At 39.4% G+C, this 21,284-nt stretch overlaps 1 protein-coding gene across 10 annotated transcripts in view; it reads left to right on the plus strand.

Moving 5' to 3' along the window:
• The first annotated feature begins 1,868 nt into the window (after positions 1 to 1,868).
• Positions 1,869 to 21,284, plus strand: part of esrrb (estrogen-related receptor beta) — a 50,328-nt gene continuing 30,912 nt past the window's right edge. The window contains exons 1-3 of one of the 10 annotated variants that reach the window (XM_046856215.1): positions 1,869 to 2,020; positions 10,355 to 10,405; positions 19,706 to 20,127. In XM_046856215.1, coding sequence (XP_046712171.1) covers positions 19,719 to 20,127 — 409 coding nt within the window. In that variant the 5' untranslated portion in view covers positions 1,869 to 2,020; positions 10,355 to 10,405; positions 19,706 to 19,718. Of the gene's footprint in view, positions 2,021 to 2,110; positions 2,260 to 5,751; positions 6,186 to 6,511; positions 6,604 to 8,094; positions 10,047 to 10,354; positions 10,406 to 19,705; positions 20,128 to 21,284 lie in introns of those variants that run through there. The other 9 variants (XM_046856221.1, XM_046856220.1, XM_046856212.1 and 6 more) reach the window with 9 other exon arrangements.

The raw sequence follows: 21,284 nt of genomic DNA on the forward strand, positions 1-21,284 counted from the left end.
CATTGCAGCGTATGGATTTCCTGTCAGATCCCATGAAGTAGACATCCTCATTTTGCCTCAGAACCCCACCTCTTGTGTGAAACAGCATCATTTCAGAACGAGGAGATAGAATAATAGAGTGAAGGAGAGAAAGAAAGTAATCAAATGAAAGGATTAAGGATGTATAAAGGAGAAGGAGGTTATGTGCCATAGCTGCACTGCACATCTACTCCAAAGTCCATTCAAAGATTTTAAAAACCACTTCAATACTGCTTTCCATTTTTGTTAACCAAGTAACTCTACCAGATGAAGTGAAGTAAAGCAAAAATACCTCGATTGTGCAAGCTCGGAGAGCGAGAGCGTCTTCCAAATTTCATTTGGAGATGCAGAGGTTTGAGAGGAGTGGACTTTAGCTGAGAGTCTGGTGTCTGATTCAGTTTGAGTAAGGCAAAGAAGAATGCTGGGGATTTTGAATTATACAATGTTCAAAGGGGCAAGTTTAGATGAATGCTTGATTCCTTTTGATATGAGAACATATTTTACCTGTCTATCCAATCCAAATGTGAGTGACTTTAACTCGGTTTGCCATGATGCTGTAATTCAGTTAAGGAGCAGCTTACAACCGCAGAGGGAAAAATAGCTGAATACTCCTTTGTAAAGCAACTATAAATACGAGCCTTTCAAAATATGTGTGTGTGTGTGTGTGTGTGTGTAGTCTTCATTCAAATATTATTGACTGAGCTTAATATTATAAAATAAGCTGTCCTTAACTGAGAGAGCACTTTTTTGTTAATATTAAAAACTGCCTATATAAAGATGTGCAATATAAATATGTGCAATTTAGGGTCATCATAGTTTGATCCTGAGCTTGGGCTTCTGTCTCTGTGGAGCTTCAGTGCATGTTCACAGAGTCCACAGAGGTTTCTTCTGGGTTGTCCAGTTTCATCCCCTTTCCACAGAAGTTGGGCTAGTCATGATTAAAAAATGTCCCTAAATGTGAATGAGTGTGTGAATGGACCAAATGTCATATATAAGGTTATTTCCCACAATATGTTCAGTATTTCTAAGATCTACAGCAATCCTGAACAAAGTGGTTATTGAAGATAATGATAAAGATGTGCAGTTTATATAAGAAGGTACCAAGTTGTTTAATTTTAAATTCATATATATATATATATATATATATATATATATATATATATATATATATATATATATATATATATGAATAGTTGCATTCATGAACAAACCTCTTTTGAACTCTTTTGGATTCTTGTGAAACAGTGCTCCCTCTAGTGGAGCTAATCAAATGATTCACTTTGATTCTGGGACGCTTTCAGAGGTTTATAAGCGGTTTTATCCACACGGTGGCTTTTTAATGAAATCATATTTGTGATAATGACAGTTGTTTCTCCTTTAGGCCAGTCTTTTAACTGAGCCGATGGTGCTGGTGCTACTGCATGTGGAGAATACGAAACATTCCATTACAATAATAAATAAACACGTAATTAAAAACAGATCGGAAAAGTACTATAATAATAACAATACTACTGCTATTATAAGTGCAGGTGATTCAGAATCGCGCATCCCCTGTAGATCCTGCGCACTTCACCACATCACCACACTGAAATGTTTAGTCACCCAAGTTTCTATATGGGAAATTGATCATTTCCTGACGTTTTCAAAAGAAACCAAATATTTACTTTGGGGTGAAGTTAACACGAATGATATCCGACACCGTTGCCAAACTCTTAGCTCACCTGCCCTCAGACGCGACGCTAACAGTTATCTCGTAATTTATTCATCGACGGTGGAGTCCGAGCCCTTTAGCCCTTTAGACCGCTCTTTCTACCCCCGCAACTACGACATGGCTCCAGATTGGCACTGCCTGCCATCCTGCCAACTCGAATTTCCTTTCGCTAAAACTACACGAAAGCCCGACGTCGTTTGGGAAGAAGAGGGAGAAAGGGATCGTGAACGCGCGTGTATGAGTGGATGAAAGTCTCGGGAACGCGCTCGAAGGTGAAGTTTATTACCGCAGGTTAGTGTTTGGGTTGGAAACGCTGGAGCGCAATTCAGGTGTGTTGTGGGATACAGTTAGTCAAAGCTGGAGGAGGGTTCACACACACACACACACACACACACACACACACACTTGTACAGCACGAGGAGTCAGTTTGGGAAAGGTAAGCGCAGTCGGGACAGGAGGAAACACATCTCTCTTTACGCACTCACACCTGCCTGCAGGAGAACTCGAAAATGGCCTGTATGTGGGAAAAGGTAGAGTACTTTCCCTCCACCTTTCTCTTCTTTTCTCTCTTTTTTTTTCCAAACCAAACCTGGAGATTTATTTTTGCTTCTTTCTTTTAATTGAATTAGCTCACCTTGGCAGCTCGTGTGCGCGCACAGCCGCGGTTGCGCGCCGCGAAAACTTTGCGAGTTCAGGTATCCGGAAACACGGCGTGTTACCTTTAGCGTGCACCGGAGAGCATTTTACATGTCTGAATCAATAGCGTGGAGTATCCATCACACTTATTAAACCTCTTAACCTCGGGATGCTGAGCACTTAGAATGCGCTTCATCCACTCATAATACACTTTGCTGGGAGTTTCCTTCTTAAATGAATAGGTGCAATCTCGGACACGACATTGCATGTAATTGAGTGTCTAATTTTTTTATTATTATTTCCTTGAAATAATTCGAATTCTAATCATTCTTTTTCTAAACTGTTCGCGTCACGTGAACATGACGTGGAAAAATGTCCAGGAACGGAAATGACGCCACCAGATCTAAACATCAATTTAGAAAGAAAATATAGTGCGGTAATGATTAGTGTCATGTCACATTAAGGAGGGAAATGATCTCTCTCTCTCTCTCTCTCTCTCTCTCTCTCTCTCTCTCTCTCTCTCTCTCACTCACTCAATCACTAGCAGTAGTCTATAGAAGTTACCTTAGTTACATGGGACCTCAGGTATAGCTGTGATGCAGCATTGACATCATTTAAGAGCACAATGGAAGAGGAATTGATTTTGGTCTGAATGTGACTGTACACTGACCCCAGTCTGCTCCCTCCGCTTTCGGTGTGCTCACTTCATTAGGAAGCTCCAGTGCACTAGATGGCTGAGTGTCCCTGGCTAGTGGGGTGGCCTGTATGGCTTTTACACAGTTGACCTGATTTTATATTGTACACACCAAAACAGTGAACACGCCGTTGTGACCTCTGTTACACCGAAACACTTCGTCATCCAATTTCTAGAACCTGTTCATTCTGCATTTTAAGCTTTTTTTCCCCCCCTATATATTCAGTGCATGGCATCATTTATATTCAGGTTTGCATTGTGATTAAATTCATAGTGCATCAAGCAAAAAATTTGCACTACAATCACAGAAAACAGTCGACCGAATACACGGAATTAGGATATTTTTACTCTTTCTACAGAAATATCTTTTTTTTTTTTTTAGCTATGTTTTTTTTTAATTATGTATTATGTGAAATGCTGTTTATTCTATAAAATATACCTGCATATAAAAAACCATTCAATTTCTCACTAAATCAATACTCATTTATCCCTTTTCTGATTTAAACAAACAAACAAAAAATGTTGCTTAAACGTAAATCTCATTATTTATTAATTATTATATTGGTAAACTGAGTTAAGTACACGTGTAAGGAATAGTGCATTAAAAAATGCATGAAGCAGCACTTTTTTTTTCTTTTCTTTTTTTTTTTTTTTTTTTTGTGCAGGATCCCAAACGCCTGCCACTTAATAAGCATTCCAGAGGGATTCTGCGTTCCCCTTAAACCAAATCAGGTGGATTAAAATCTCGGATGAATGACCTTTAATCCCATGTTTTGCAATTAAATTACAGTATGTTACTGAATTTCTGAAACATCAGTCACCTACTCCGTATGAACCCCCACCGTTGATGTGTTTAAAAATAGTTTAGCACTATTTCCAGCGGTGGTCTTTGCAATTTCACATGCATGTTGGAGTGAATGAGTGTTTTACTATTTGATCTTATAGCATATATTCATATTAAGTAAGAGGACGTCATTTTATTTGTATATTTATTTCAGTTGCTGTTTTAGATTCAAAAAGTCAAAAGACTTCGATTTACACTTTGATCATTTTTTTTTTTCTTTGGCTGTCATGTTATACCAAACTGTCGTGTGCTTCAAACAAGCTGTGATGTCCATCTGAATAGGCGGCGTCTTATATGCAAAGTAAATTTGAAGGCCTGCAGTAAAGCATCAATGGGACCTGTGATGATCAATAGGGATTGCATGATGCTTTAGTATTGATTATGGAAACGTGAGCAGATGAATAGGACTGGTTTCTCTTAAGGTTATGCTGAACCGACTAATAACAAGACAATCCTCCCCCCCCTTCAGAGCCTTCTGGTGTATTCCAGCAGAAGGTGAGCACAAACAAATAGGAAACATGCACCGCTATAGTCGTGTAGTATGATTATTAAATAGAGTTTCTTCATTTGCCCAGCATGCCTCAGTCACGGCAAATGCTTTATAGGATTTATTCATTTAGGTTTTGTGGGACGCAGACAGATACATCTGTTCATATTACCCACTGGCTTTGCCAAAGCTCCTTTTTGGATGATACGGTGTGCCGTTGCTTTTATAAAATGGGATACAGTAACATGGAGACGCTCATCAACTGTGAAATGGTATCTGCATTCCCTGCATAGTTCCAAGGCTTGATCAACAGCGAGACACTGGTGTTTTTGAAGCCGCGGGACACTGAAGACAGGCGAGGATTTTCTGCCGCCTTAGAAGCTGATGGGTGTCCAGTTTGAGTTATTACTTGAAACATTTCTCACACTTGCTCTGAAACTTCCACAAGATGGTCACTGTATCATGGTGTGCATGAAACTTCACAGATGCTCTGATTTATGGCCAGAGCTGAAATGGCCACTGATCATTGATTTGGCAGCGTTTTTTTTTTTTTTTTAATGTAAAAAATGAATTGTGTGGACTTTTCTTTGTTGCTTGTTCCAGTTCATGAATAAACATATTGAGGAACAAATAAAAAATAAAAACTACTATATGGATATGCAAAATAAACTATATAAATGACATAAAAATGCATTTAAACACTAATAATATAATAGAATGCTCACTTAAAAATAGACAAAAAAAATGCAGAATTGCTTTTCAGATATAATCTGTAAATCTTTAGTTCATTCTAGGTGATAATAATAATAATAATAATAATAATAATAATAATAATAATAATAAAACAATTTCTGTAGTAAATAGTACACAATTTTTTTCTTTTTACAGGGAACAAGTCAGTTTGATTAATCTAGTCATTTGCAAAATATAAAAAAATTGCTTAAATAAATTAACTATAGAGTGCTATACAACATATGTATAGAGTTTTAACATGATTTTTGTTTTTATTTAAATTATTTTTAATTAAAATGTAATTTTGACAGAAATATCACACATGATTTTTTTGTGGTAAGTTTGCCATTAATTTGTACTCATACAATACGACTTGATGATAGATCTCAGAAGTGTGTATAGCGGGTGATGTGATTGTCTGTGGGGGCATTTAAGACACCCCTACCCCACCCCTTCCGACTCTTCTCCCCACCCCCTCCCATGTGTTCCACCAGCGCTCTATGTCGCTTTAAGTCCTGCCCCCCGGAGCCAGCCAACAGCAGCTGTTCCATATTCATCAAGCCCTTCAGTCTTAAAGAGCCCTATCCCGAGCATGGAAAGAGTCATTTCTCTCTCTCGCTCTCTCCCAGCCACTCCATCTTACCGCTCTCTCCCACCTCTGCTGCTGCGTCTCTCACTCTCCTTCTCTCTCTCTTTCTCGCTCTCACCCCCCCTTTAGCTGTCGCCAGTCCCCCCCTACACTCCGGCACATCCTCATCCACACACAGATACGTACACACGTGCACACACACACTACTAACTTCCACACACACACACGCACACACGTGCACTCGCACACAGGCGCACCCACTTGTACCTGTGCAGACTGGGGGGTACCGTGCTGCTGGGTGCTTCTCTTTTTTGCTTTTTCCTCTAAAGGTGTCTGCCTCTCTTTTTTTGTGGGGGGAGAATTAGTTGTCACTTGTTTTACTCTTTCCTCCTTTTCTGCTTCCTGGAATGCTAAAACTGGACTGATGGACGTTTCAGAACTTTGCATCCCTGACCCTCTCAGCTATCATAACCAGTAGGTGCACCTTTCCTCTCTTTCATTTCTGCTTTGTTTTAACCCACTTCCCTCACTGCGCTTCCTTTCACTTCTCTTTCTATTTCTCAGCTTTTTTTCTTCTTCTTCTTTGTAAAAAGTATTTGTTCGAAAGCAACTTTTTTTTTTTTTTTTTTACTGTAATTGCAGAGACTTTCTACTTTTATTTCGCTCTCTCTGTCTCTCTCTCACACACACTCATACACACACACACACACACATACACACACTCATGCATATATTCTCAGTCATTCTGTTTTGTGGTAAATGAGGCTTGAAGACACTTTTAACCACCGGATAGCAGGTGCTCTGAGATCGTACCGTGTAGGACGCAAAGAAATCCGTCTCCTGAAAGCCGGTGGAGAGCTGTGTGTGGCACACTCTTTGCACATTGCATTAAGTGCGTAGCCAATCAATTAGAGGCTCCTTAATGCGATTTCCTTTTATTTGTAAGAGTGTGTGTGTGTGTATGTGCGGTAAAAAGAAACAAAAACCGAAACACTTCTGAAGGTCCTTCATGCTGGACAAAAGGAATAAGTGACGAAGCCAGGAAGCAGCACTTAGACTCGTGCCTCCTGTTAAAGGTGCAGGAATAAAAGGAGAGAAGGTTAAACAGATCACATGGAGATTGGCTCGGCTGGGATTATTTGTTGGTGGAGAGGGAGAGAGGAAAGGATGATAATGGGGAGACGGGCTCAGTGCGGTGCTGCTCGGGACTCGCTCTCACACACTCTCCACACACTCACACACTCTCGCGTCTGTCCCGTCACGGCGCTTCATAAACTTCTGCTTTTAAATCCCCAATGCATTGTGATTCCCATACAGTTTAAAAATTATTGAACCACAATGTAGTTTGTACTTTACCTTCTGCACATATTGTGGAAGTGTTTTATATAATTTAATTTTTTTAACTATTTGTTTAATTGTTAAAAAAAAATCATAATACCTCTGTCCAGTTCTTCAAACTTCTATAAATATCTACATATAAATATGAAAACCTTTTTCTTTGACTCTACTGCTTGTGCAATATTTCTCCCAATTTATAGCCAGCCGAAGTAAATTTATTTCTTTATTCCTGTGCTCACTAGGTGATCTCTACATGTACGGGTATATATCATGCTGAAAGAACAATCATAAGCCACACTGAAAGCGCTCATAATTTAAGACGATAACTCTTTTCATGCTAAAAATCTAATCAGCCAAATGTGTGTGTTGTGGCTGGATTATCATAAAATGATACACACCGTGGCAGCTTGAAAGATTGATATGATTGAAAAGAGTAATGGCAAGTAGCTCAGACGTATGTTTTGTTTTTTGTTGGCTTTTTGCGACGTGTGAGACACTGAAGGAATGGAATGAAACATGGCTAAATTGACAGTGCTACAAAATAGTGTGTGTGTGTGTGTGTGTGTGTGTGTGTGTGTGTGTGTGTGTGTGTGTATTTGGGGAAGTGTGTCTGTCGGCTGCTGACCACACTGTGCCCCGGCCGAGCTCGTTAACTCCTTAGCCACGCATATTTTAATCTGCTTTGTAGAACTAAGCAGGATTAGTGAGGTTCAATAGAGCTCTTTTCTAGGTGCACAGAGAACAGCCTGGACTCGAACCTACACATTCACACAGTTTTTAAAACAGCTCATAAAATAGAGTGGAAAATAGGAGAAAATGTGCATGTAGGTGTAGTTTAGTGCTGTGATTTTTCAGCATATGCTGTATGCATATATTTTTCATTATAGTAAATTCATATGTATATATTTATTTTTCATCAACATCAGTTTAAATAGAAATTAATGTTAATATCTCAAATATTTCATATATGAAAATAAAAAAGTACCAAAAAACTATGAAACAATGAAAAGATTCCTCTCATTACTAAATACAATTTTTTTATATATATTTATTCTTGCAAAAAAACTTGCATTTAATGTCAATAATTATCATTTATACACAGCCTGTGTACACTTTATACTATTTCATAATTCTATGTCATCCCTTCTATGTTAATATATTGTTAATGGTATTTTGTTTATGTTTTTGTTTGTAATGATGTTAATTATATAAAAATTTTATAACAAGCTCACAGATACAGACAGATTTTTTTTAATTGTTACATACGCATTTCTGGGGACAATTTTTGCTACACAGAAGTGACTGGTAGAAGCTTGTTTAATACATACACACTGATTATACGCGTGTGTGCACTGTAACAGTTCGTTACAGATCAGGCCAAGTCATACATTAGTCCATCATATTATATCTAATTTGATAAAAAAAAATTATAATAATTTACTTTTCTAATAGTGTCTTAGACACACCACAGTATTGAGGTAGTGTGTAATCACAGAGACATTATTTAAATGTGTGACAGTAGCATGCTACAGAAAAAAAGAATGAAGCAAATTTTTCTACCAAGGCGGAGTGTATTTGAAACAAATACAACATATTTAGGTTTCTATTTTGTGCTAAGTTGATGTGGTAACATCAACGCTTAGGTTGGGTTTGTTGTGTGTGTGTGTGTGTGTGTGTGTGTGTGTGTGTGCTTGTGCTTGTGTGAAGCAGGTGTGTTCTAGAATGAAATGAATTAGTAATTTTTATAATAATATAGCATGTGTGTAAATGTGTGTAGATAGGGTTGTTAGATTACTTTTGTATTTGTATTTTGTGGTACTGCTAATGGATACATTTTATAATACTAAAACTGGAAAGCTCGAAAATTATTAGCTAATTGTAAAAAACAAAAAGTAAAAAAAACAAAACAAAAAAAAAACAGACTATAATTCTAAAAAAAAAATGTTTGTTGAAAATTAAGGTTAGGAAAAATAGAATATTTGGTCCAGTTTAAGTTTTAAATATAATTCATATAATACAATATTTTTTTAAACGTTCTAATAAATCATCTTTAACTGCAGAGATTGATCTCGAGTGAAACGCTCTTGTTCAGTGTGTTGAGTTGTGCATTAGTGTTCCACTGGTGAATTCAGTATAGATCTTATACTGTGACCCATCGCTTTATCCACACCGATAATGTAAATAATACATTCATTAGTATCAGATGTAGAGATCTTTGATGATTACGTGTGACATTTTCAGAGGACCGACATCGATGAGCATGAAATGTTTGCGGATCCGGTTTTCTGCTAAATCTAATAGTTGTGTTTGGCCCATGTGGCAATCGTGTTTGTCTGTTACGCTTATTTTTATAGTGTCTTCTTTGTTAAGTTTGCATGCCAGAGCGCAGGCAGCAGCTGGGGGGATATGTCTCTGTTTATTGCCCCTCTCGAGTTGTTGTGGTTCTTCTTTACTACTCCAAAATCTGGCAATATTGTGCCTTGTCGCTTCGAGTTTTTCTTTGCTCTTAGCATTCACAATGAGCAAGAATGAAAAGAGACAGGACTTTTTTATGTGTTCCTCACTTACTGACAAGCCTATCTTGTTTTCTCACTCACACCAGTACCCCCTTCCCGTGTTAGTCTATAGCCGAATGACAGTGCGATTATGTATTTCTGTGGCGAACCTCCATAAGCACTCAATGATGAATTACACTTAAATTTGTTTGACTTCATTCCCAAGTTGGCGCATTGAATGCTTAAAATGCACAACCCTCCCACTGCTTTTGCTCTTTTTTTTTTTTCCCCACCCTTCGGCTCGTTTTTATTTTATTACCTATAGAGAAAACAAGGCAACGGAATTGTATTAGTGTATCTTAAGTTAAAAGCTCCTTGCTCTTTGACCAAGTGTTTCAGTGCTATTGGGTTAATCAGATTTTTGCTGTCTGCGTGGAGATGCTATCGTGGCTAAGCAGAGCAGCCCCCCACTCCGACACTATCCAGATGGGATCGGCTTACGGTAATTTGGTTTCAGAATACATTACCCACACGGGCCTGTGGCTGCGCTCGACCTACCTTTTCCCTAAAACGAGGGGCTTTGACGAGACTAGGCAGCATATATACAAGCCCACAGCCTTCTGACTGACCTATGGCACGTGTCGAATCAAAAAAATCTGTCTAATCAAAAACACTGTACACTTTACACCCTCACTGGAGCGGTGCTATTGAAGGACATGTGCAAGAAGTCTTTCCATTAGCAAATGACAACTGTTTTTTTTTTATGCATTGCTGTCACTCTGTTTCTAAACACATCTCCTTTACCAACAGGGCCTCCTTGTCCCATTCTCTGGCCACTCAGAAGGAGCCCTCTCGCTTCTGGTAAGCCGTGCACAGCACGCTCATTCCTTGCACTGTAAATGAATTGATTCAGTGGTTGTGCACTCGTGTGGCCCACATGGGAGCCTTTACCCCCCCAAGGTTCTCTGGGATGCGCTCTGTATTGACCGTTGCACGCCTGCATTTTGTGTTGCGCATGTTTCAATGCGAGGTTTTTTTTGTGTTTTACTCTCTCTCACACGCACGTACAAGTGATTTTAAAGTTAAAATACCTTTGCAGATTGATACGCCCAGTATTCATTTTCCATCTTAGCCATGGGCATCTCATGTCTGTGTTTATGCATGAAGGGTTTACTTGGTCATAACATGACCTTGTTGAGCTTCTTCTAGTCGAGAGCTCTGCAGTCTCACTCCCTCATTCAGCACTCTCACACCTTGCGGCAGCAACCAAAGAAGCCCTCGTCACCGTCCCCTCTCATTCTCTCGAAGGTTACCTTGGCATCCGAGCCTTGGTGTGACAGTGTGTTTAAAAATAAAGTGGGGTCCATTAGCGCTCTGAGGATAATGTCTGCCTGAGCTGGGGCCAGATCACAGCGCAGTCTGGGGGCCTTGCATCCGCCTGCCTCCACCCGCCCGCAAGCAACTGCTATCACTGACACCGTGCGTCAGCACATCTTCCTGTTGCTCCAGCACCAAGAGGGCAGTCACGATTCACACACATTCTCATACACAGAAAAAAAAAAAAAAAAAACGTGTGAATGAGATTAAAAATAATGAGTTTAAAGGATATTTAGAAATGCTTTCTTTTCAATTGGATGTAATAGAAAGCAATTGCTCCTAGAGTAAATCTAATAAAAACCGACAGCAGTGTAACAGTCAGTGCTGCACATACCATTTAATGTAAGTACAACCTGCAGAGCAATAGCGTGGATCTGTGCAAACCCCTTTGCCTCTGTTTGCATAAGTGACACTGTCAATCGCACAGACCTCATGAGAACGATCCTCGCCCTGCCTTCTGATTTGCTCCCTAATTAAATGTTTATGCAGGGAAAATGCTAAGTCCGCCAATTTACACTTTGCGAGGATGAGAGGGGACGAACCACAATGTGCATTGGGTGGCTATGCGAGCATTTATCGTACAATGTTATTGGTATCGAACGTTCAGCCGTTTGAAGGTTATGTTTCTGAGCAGTAATTGAAATGCAAAATAACATTAGGATCGATGGTTAGCTCTGTTTATTTATGAAATCAATAATGAAACGGTCCGTCACAATGCAGGCTTTGATTCTTTCTGACAGCCAAACTGTGTGCACACTGCACCCGGCTACTGCAGCCCGTACAGCCTCAGCTACACGGCCTATAAAACCCACACTATCCTGTCTCCTCATACACACACATACACATAGAGACAGGACAGAAACATTGCAGTGAAAGTTCAGTGTTTTCAGCATTGCATTTTGATTTGTGATAGTATTTCAGTTGGGTAGTGTCAATAATTACATTATCATTACTAATCTATAATTCATTAATGTATATAAATCATTCATTATTAATAAACTCCATTAATAGTGTCTATGCTGAACAAATTATAAATATGATACACATTGCTTAAATGAGATGATCAGGATTTGTGGAAAGTTTCCAAGTAAAGTCTTCAAAGTACACACACACACACACACGCACGCACACACACACACACACACACACACACACACACACACACACACACACACACACACACACACACATATATATATATATATATATATATATATATATATATATATATATACCATATTTTTTTTATTTAGTCAAGACTATGGTGCAGCACAAAACATGGTTGCATGTTACACAAGATTATGTAAAGAGCAAACATGTATCAGTGCAAACCAATACAATGATTAATCATGATAACTAATCATGACATCTCAACAGCATCATATGAAAAGTTACAGGCTTAAGATAATTTTACACTAATAGTTATCCCTCAGGCGTGTCATTCTTCTAACTTTTCAAAACTTTAAGAAAAGTAAGCAGGTCAGTTTTAGTTTAGTGTCAGCATGTTATCTCGAGAGCATGGTGCTTTTGTTCTTCTGGTTCTGACCTGCTAACAGTAAGCAGTGGAGCAGAGTGTATTATAATGTAAATCTTATTTTACAGCAGCGTTATGCGAGCTGTACTGTTCCTGTGTGCCGCACGCCAAAGAGTGGAGTCATGCTGGGCGCTGCACTGGAAACTTTTTGGCAAATGCGTTTGGGTAAAACTGCCAGCCAACCTGGACGAGTGAGTGAGTGCTTGGACGAGAGCTCTGGTTTACAGCAGCCCCAGCTGTAGCTGTCATGCGTTCTTATTTGAAGTTCGGATTGTAGATTCTTTCCTGTAGCAGTGCTAGAAGGGTGCTATTTGAAACGCAATATAAAAAGATATTGCGTTTCAAATAGCAGCGTATCAGAATGGCGTGGAGTTGTGGGTAAATCTATTCAGTGTTTCTGCTCTGTAGGGTGCAACTTAAATTCAGTTAAAGGCAGTTGAATGTGTTGAGGACTAACAATATAATAGATGTTGGAATATAGTATCATTGGTATGGTTGTAAGTAAATGTGGTGTTGAAATTTGATTATTTTTTTTTTTTTTGCGTTTAACTAAATATAAAAGGCTGATCCATATTGTAAATTGAAAAGCTGTGATTAATTATTGCAATTTAATTTTTGCGCCACGTCGTTCATTCCCACAGCGAGATGGGACGGTTCAGATCCATTTGCGTCATTGCTGTGCATGCTGAGTGAAATTTTCTCCTAAATTGCAAAATATTATTGACTGGTGGTTTAGTTTTTGTGATTCAGCATGACAAGTGTACAGTGTTAACTTTTAGCTATTTACAGAAATAAAATGTGTGGAGGATGTAACACAATTGAGAGGATCGTTCCAGAAAAATTTATACTGTGGGTAAAAAGGTACCTTCGTGGTTAAATGATGCCGTGGCATTGCTTCAGAAACATTACACAATATATAATATATACATATGTCAAACGTCTTAATAGACCTAAATGCAAGGGAAAATCCTGCTCTGTGTAGAGTTTCACGATATATTTATAAAACAAAGTTTTTATTGTTTTATTGTTTTATCTAGTTGCCACACTTAGGGCCAGTGTGTGATGAACAGATTCTTCTCATGCACTCGTTATTGTATTTTCCTTTTGCTCTGTTTCTTCATGACTGAGCATGGGTGAGGGTGCAAACATTTCTACAGCTGATTGTTCAGTAATTGTCACTTGCATGGGGCCGAGTCAGGTGGATACGTTTGTCTCTCCTGCTGAATATGTAAGTCTGTGTTGCATTTTCCACTGGGCATTCCCTGTGATGAAGAGAGTAATTGATGACTATGGAGTGATGGGCTCTTTGTTCATAGCAGGCAGAGTTCCCCTCTAAACAAGGACAGCATATGAGAGGAAGATTAATGAACTAATTTCATGCATCGTTCCTTGCTTTAGTCTTCGTCTATTTCCAGCTTATGCACTCAGATTTGTAATATACACATAATGGGGTGCCTTTATAATAATAATAATAATTCCATCTGTTGGGATTGGAAATGGATGGGCTCAGCAGTATGTACATATGCATTAATTCTCAAAGAGCCTCGTATTCATTTAATGCGTGTTTAGTTATCTTGGATTGTCTGCGGTGGATGTAGAATTTGATTATGAAATGAGGTTTCCTTTGTGTCCAGTATGGCTCAATTAGTTCGAATAGGTGGACGAGTTATTTTTTAATGTGCAGCGGGGTTTTGATTACATCTGTCAATGTGCTTAGGATTTGGGAGTCTGCTCAGAAATCAGGTTAACATATTTGTGTCTGTAAGTCTTACATCACTATCATGAGTAGTGACACTGAGTAAAATAGAAATGGAGGCAACATGAAGAACAACTTCATATCAGAGCCTCACACACCACCAGAGATTTTGATGTCCGTATGGTGAGCGATGTTGAAGCTCTTCACTATGATTTATGTCAAACATACTTCTTTATTTTTTTATTTTAGTAAACTACAGACATCCGGAATGATTTCTACAAAGGGACACCCACCTACGTACTCATTTCACTCCATTTCAGAGGCCCAGAATATATTTGATGTCAGCTAATTATTTAGCAGAAAAAGCACCATTATACATAATTTATAGTGTAAAACGAAAAAAGGGAGCGATTTAAAAAACCCTCCCTAGTGTGTGCCAAGCGAGGACTGAACTACTTTTTCCATATGATGAGCTGTTCAATTCAATAGGGAGCTTTACCACTGGGCTTGCACAGTTTCTGGTTAACCCATTCACTGCCACAGAATGAGCATAGCTGTATATCCTGCGCACACTTTATCAAATGCAGGTTTTCTGCCTTGCAGGGATGCAGCATTAACAGTGTAACAGTGAAATTATGTACATAGAAAAAATAACTTTGCGATGTGGTCACTTAATAGACCATTTGAATTTATATTTAAGAGTAACTGCGCATATAAGTCATGCATAAAGCATTTTGGCAAAATTTACTGCTTAATAGTGCTTTATCTAATGTTCTCATATTCCCGCTTTGGTTTGGGTTACCGTCTTCGCTTTAATAACTACTGTTCCTCGAAATAGTTCCACAATAAATAATTTGTCAAATCACTGTAACATTAGAGTTGTGCTCGCTGTCTCTCTCCAACAGAGATGTATGTGTCCGGTGAAAAACACTATTTCACGTTGCAGACTCCAAAGTATGCCACAGTACTGCGGTGTGCTGTTTCTTAAAAGATCGTACAAATGCATCAAATGTCTAACTGTGTGTAAAGGGAATACTCAAGTAGATTAAGCGTTATGCGAATATTGAAACACGTTTGTTTCATACGTATGGGTGTGTTAAGCAAAGCGAAGCGTCTATGCACACTTCTTTAATAAACATTAATTGGATACAAATTAAAGTCTAATATTTGACACGGAAATACTCAATGAACTGTTGTTCTTTGCGCAATTCTGCAACACTGTGCAAGTCTCCCAGCTGATCAGTGACTTCAGCTATCTGTGGAATTGTCTACAATTCTCTCTTCTCATCTATAAAAAGGCTTACGTCAGTGAACGGAGTGTTCCTGTCTGAAGACGACCCCCTCGTTTCGACCCCTCCCCTCAGAACAGGAAGGAAGGAAAAGATCAATAAATGTGATCTGCGTCTGGACCCGGGCTATCAGACCAGGCAGGGGCAGCAAGCACGGCTAGGGCTCATGTTGTTGTCGCGAGTGAGCTCATAGTTTTATAAAGACTGCAGGGAGAAGCCGGGCAGAGGGGCTAAATTTAATCCTGGGCTGCAGACACGCGAGTTTAATTGCCGGGCTGCTGGGCCGGGCCAGTCCCCCTTGTGGTAACCCAGCACCAGCCGCCACTGTGAGTAGCCCACACGGACTATTGATCCACTGCCCTATCTCTCTTTTTTCTCTCGTTCTCTTGTTTCTCTCATTTGGCCTGCTTTGCTCCTCTGCTCCATCATCCAGATTATTCTCCACTACTACATTCTTCTACACTATTTTATCTTCCCCACTGTGTTCACTACTCACTCACTTAGTCGTTTGTTTTATATATATTGCCAAATATTTTTGCTTTTATATTTTATTGTCCTCTTAAATGTACGTCCGGCTGCTTTTCTCAGTTTCTGTGGTTCGCTGTTTAGGGAGAATACTGAATGAGCATCCCGAAAATGTGGTCTTAGTTAGAGATACAGACAGATTCTGGTGGAATACAGGACATGGTGTTATTTGCTTCAATTAAATGTGATTTGTATAGCACAATAGACATTGTAAGCATAGCAGCTTACAAAAATAAAAAGGATTCAGATATAGATTTGATATTAATAAAATGATTATAATTAATATGAGCAAGCCAGAGGCAATGGGACAAGGTAGATAAAATGAGGAAGAAACCTAAAGAGAAACCAGATTCATAAGGGTTCCCAGTTTTATCTGGGTGACACCGGATACTGTGATTATACATCATTTTCTTCTATCACTGTGTACTTTATGGGCAAATGGTGCAAGTGTGTAACCAGGAACTTTTTTTGATGAAGTTATCAGCTGTTCCCTGATGGAGATTTGAGTGCGCACTCTTAATATCAATTAATGGCCGAAGACACCTTCATGGTTTCTGAGCGGCCGCATTCACAGTAATCTCATATATCTTTTAAAGCGTTGATTTTGTAGATTTCACTGTTCGCTTACATTTCTGTCTGTGTCTCAAACATGTACATGTGCACACTAACACGCACACACACACACACACACACACACACACACACACACACACACAATTTAAAAAATTGCCCCCTAGGTCTGGGGCCCCAATATTCCCTTGGTAGCTGTTAACCCAAAGCATTTATGTGGCTAGGCAGAGGCATTCTCCATATTTCCTAGTGGTCCTCACTGGGCCAGTCTGGCTCATACCTCATTCCCCCCCTTCCTTCCCCTAGAGAATGCACTTCATCTAGAAGAAAAAAAAAACATTTCATTTGCATGTTCATATGATGAAACCAAATATTGTCTGTACACGCAGACAGAAAGATTAAATCCCAAAATGCACTAATGTTGTATTCATCAAATATGATCAAAACTGATTCAATCGCTTTACACTCACTGTTTAGTAAATTCGCCCCTGCTGTAAATGCTGCCACACCTAAGTGTGAGCTCTCTGCGCCAGTCGCTGCCTCCAGAGGGAAAGGGCAATGTGGCAGTGTGGCAGCTGCCCGCGAGGCTTGACTGTTGCCTGCAAGCCCAGAGGAGTGTGAGTGCCTGTCAGGAGTTAATTGAGTTCCTCCTCCAGTGGCTGCTCCCAGGCCAGACCCTTATCAGGCACATCGCCTGGGGTCCTCTGACTGATCCCCCTGCCTCCTCAGAGGGCCATCTGATAGCGCCCTGTCTGCAAAGGACTTCCCGCTCTAACTGTGTGTGTGTGTGTGTGTGTGTGTGTGTGTGTGTGTGTGTGTGTGTGTGTGTGTGTGTGTATGTGTAAGAGAGAGAAAGAATGAGAGAAAGTAAAACGGAGGGAGCTTGGTGGACTGGAATCTGCTCACTTCACTGTGAAGGAATTGCGTACAGGAAACACATACCTAGATTCAGAATTCGTTTCTGAATTTGTTTTCCTGTGAGCCTCATTGCACGCTGAGGTTAGAGAAGCAAGATGGCACTGAGGGTGAGAGACTCTGCATTCTTCCGTGGCCTTCAGGAGCACGGAGGGCACGGGATCATTAGAGCAGCTAATCTCCAGCGCCGCCGCCGTGGCGCAATGACATTACAGCAGCTAAAATTCTGTTAGGGCTGCTGCAAGGAATCAGATTAGCCTCAAACTGAACATTATGCTTTTGTGGCCACCACTCAGCATGAATTTTGATGGGGAGTACAGTGGATCAAAAGGGGGGTAGGTGAAAAAAAAAAAAAAAAAACGATCGATGTGGCACTCGGAGCATGCAGAGATAAAACACAGAGAAGAGCGAACTTTAAACGTAAATGCAAGGCTTTTCTTTAAGGTTTGGCTAAATATTTTGGATGCACCAAAAAAACGTTTGAAAGTCAAGATTTAAATTATTGAAAAAAGGTGTGATGTTAGTGACGTAAGAATGGTCGGTTGATCTAAAACAATATTTTAGTTATGAACCCAGTGCTGGGAATTCAAACACTTATGCAATTATGTTAAGTGTCACCTCCATGCTAACCCTTGGCCTTTGAACTAAACCCCCCTGAATATGAGAAATAAGGGCTAAATCAAAATGTCATGCTTTTTGACATTTTAAATATATAGTTTTAATAGTGAATGTGGGAAACGTGCTCTCTTTCTCTCTCTCGATAACTCTTATACGCACACATATATACAATGACGGATGAGAATTATTTTATTACCAGTGAAAAAAAATTTTCTCAATTTTTCCCATTTTCTTTTTTTTTTTTTTTTTGGGGTGGAAATGACTCTTTTTTACATTGGCTTCAAAACAGGCTCAGACAAAGGCCTTATTCTGCAAGGTCAACGGTTTTAACAGGAGGCAGTTTTTTATTATTTATTTTAGCAGTTAACCTTTTTGTGAATTTCCAGAGGTAGCGGCAGCTGTGGCTACGATGAATATACATGGTGGGCGAGTGAGAGAAAAGCTTAGCAATGATTTAATTTGACACGTTGACCCTGTATTCACAGACACGGGAAGCCAGGATGGGAAAGTAAGGGTGACCCGATGACCCTAAGTCTTGAACCCTACAGTCACCCACACTTACAATTAAATCAGCCGGGGAGGGAGAGAGCGACGGCAGAGGAACAGAAAAGATATATAAATACGATTTATTTTTTTTATTCTATCCTATAGCACATTCATCTCCTCTTCTCTTTGTGTATATGTTTCCTGAGAGAAACACTTTGTTTTGCTGATGATGGGGAATCCTGACAGTGACATGTAAGCTCCTGTGTGTCAATATTTGTCATTTGTTAGCAGTATGCTAATTATGCTAATACACTAAAACAAAATGCTCGGGGTGTGGGCCTGCCACTCAAAAACTAACCCCAGCAACATGATTTGCATAAAGTTAAGTGAAGCTCAATTTCGATAATGTGAACAAATGCTGACCTCTCACCCTGCTGTCTGCACCTAATACTAACGTATGAGTAATGGATGAGCAATCCAATGCAGATCCTTCTTCTTTTTTTTGTTCTGTGTGAAATACAGTACATGTGCAACAACATGGATTGATTATAACATTAAATTTTTATTAGTTAATCGGTAAATATTCAGGATTTCTGTGTTTAAACAATGTTTCACTACTCCCAACCCAGGAAATACCTTAAATCGTTCACATTTCTGTGTTTTTGTTTACTTCCTTTTTAGTTTGAAATGTAGTTGCTTTGGCATGCTTACAATATGGGTCTTTTTTTTTATCTTCTATTCTTTTTTTTCTTAAAAAAACAAACAAAAAAAAAACATTTAATCTACAAGCATGCTGTCATTTGTCCCAGAATCCGAGCTCGATGATTAGATTACTCTGACAGCAAGTCTTTTAAAAAGGGAAATGTCTGGAACAGCTTGTGCACACAAACACTGATGTTCTTCATAATGCTCATAATATATGTCTATTTCAAAGCTGCATGAAAGCATCCTTTCTGTTGCAATTTCACAATAGTGCATTTCTTTTTCGGCTTGAGTAATATAACCTGAAACACGCCTTCTTATCACTTTCTAGCGATGCCCATGACAGTAAAGTCTCGCGTACATTTTAGTAATATGTAGATCTAGACAATTCATATGGAATATAGCATCCTGGTTTAAATATCCTCTGTTTTGCACTTTTTATTTCTCAGGCTGTTAAACAGGATGGCCGCTGAGGAGCGGCACCTGCCCTCCAGCTGTGGCTCATACATAAAGACAGAGCCGTCTAGTCCGTCCTCACTGGTGGACACAGCCAGTCACCCAAGTCCCGGTGCACACTCAGACGCTAGCGGCGGCTACGGCAGTGCCATCCACAGCCACTCTAACGGCCTTGACTCTCCTCCCATGTTCACGCCGGCAGGACCCCTTGGTGCAGCGGGCAGCGCCTGCCGCAAGCGCTATGACGACTGCTCCAGCACGTTGCTTGACGATTCGGGCCCAATCAAATGCGAGTACATGCTCAACTCTATCCCAAAACGGCTGTGTCTGGTATGCGGAGACATTGCTTCTGGCTACCACTATGGCGTGGCTTCCTGCGAAGCCTGCAAAGCCTTCTTCAAAAGGACCATACAAGGTACTGGTACATATAACATGCCATAAACAGTAAAACGCCACTGAATTTCTGCTTCATCAGCATTAAAATAAAATTGTTATTATTTCAAATGATTAGATTTCTGAATGATGCGTCTGCATTCAGTCAGTGATATACACCCTCAATGTATATCCCATTTGGCAACACTGGTGACATCAACATAATCAATTGATTTGCTTGTCTGCAAGGCGTGTATTATTACACTGACACATGATCAGATGACCACACTGACCGGACATGCATAGGAATTAGAGACGGTATATTTTTCACTGGTTTCGGGCCTTCATTGCTGCAAATAGCACAAGGCCTAGGAATTTTGAACAGAGTTAGAAATAAATGCACAATATAACTTGTTTTCACGAGATTCAAATACTGATATTGCAGTTTCTAGTTCCAATGAAAGGCATATTTTTTTAAAACTATTTAAACCTTTAGTGTGTGGTTTTAATACATTTTCATTATTGTGATAAAATTAGGAAAAAGTTTTAATGTTCAGCAATATAAACATGTTTTTTTGGACATATTGCCTAGTTTTAATAAGTGCATCCATTGATGAATATTAAACCAGTCGATCCAGGTTAATCATTTTGTTAGTAAGACTTCGTTTGTGAAAGTTTAGCTATATGATCTGTGCACTGGCTGACACACAGTGTAGGTACCAACTGTCAGCAGTGAGGTCACATTGGTTTGGCATAGGCAATGCAGTCAGTGTGTTGTGACCCAGATATTAATCAGATGAAGTCATATTGATGTGTGTGTGTGCGTGCATAAGGAAAAGACAGAGTAAGAATAAAGCATGACTACCCATAATTACAGCCTGATCTCATTGCTCTGCCATTGTAAACCTTTAACAACATGATGACACTAATGCATATCTCTAGGACTAAGTCGCCTTATTACACAGGTGGATATTGGCTGTGCTTTAATGTACTAAATATAACTGTTAGATAGTGACCCGGTGTACATTTACAAATGGGAAAAGTTGAATTTTTTTATTCATTTTTTTTTTTTATTCAGGTGTTTGATTTCTGTTCTGTCAGCGATGTTGAAATTGGCCCAGAGGTCCTATCAGCTTCAAACAGTCTATGTACCTTTTTTGCAGACAAACAGCTGCCTTTGTCCAAATCCTTCTATTTGCA

Source organism: Silurus meridionalis, chromosome 8 (genome assembly GCF_014805685.1).
Source record: "Silurus meridionalis isolate SWU-2019-XX chromosome 8, ASM1480568v1, whole genome shotgun sequence".
Classification (NCBI taxonomy): domain Eukaryota; kingdom Metazoa; phylum Chordata; class Actinopteri; order Siluriformes; family Siluridae; genus Silurus; species Silurus meridionalis.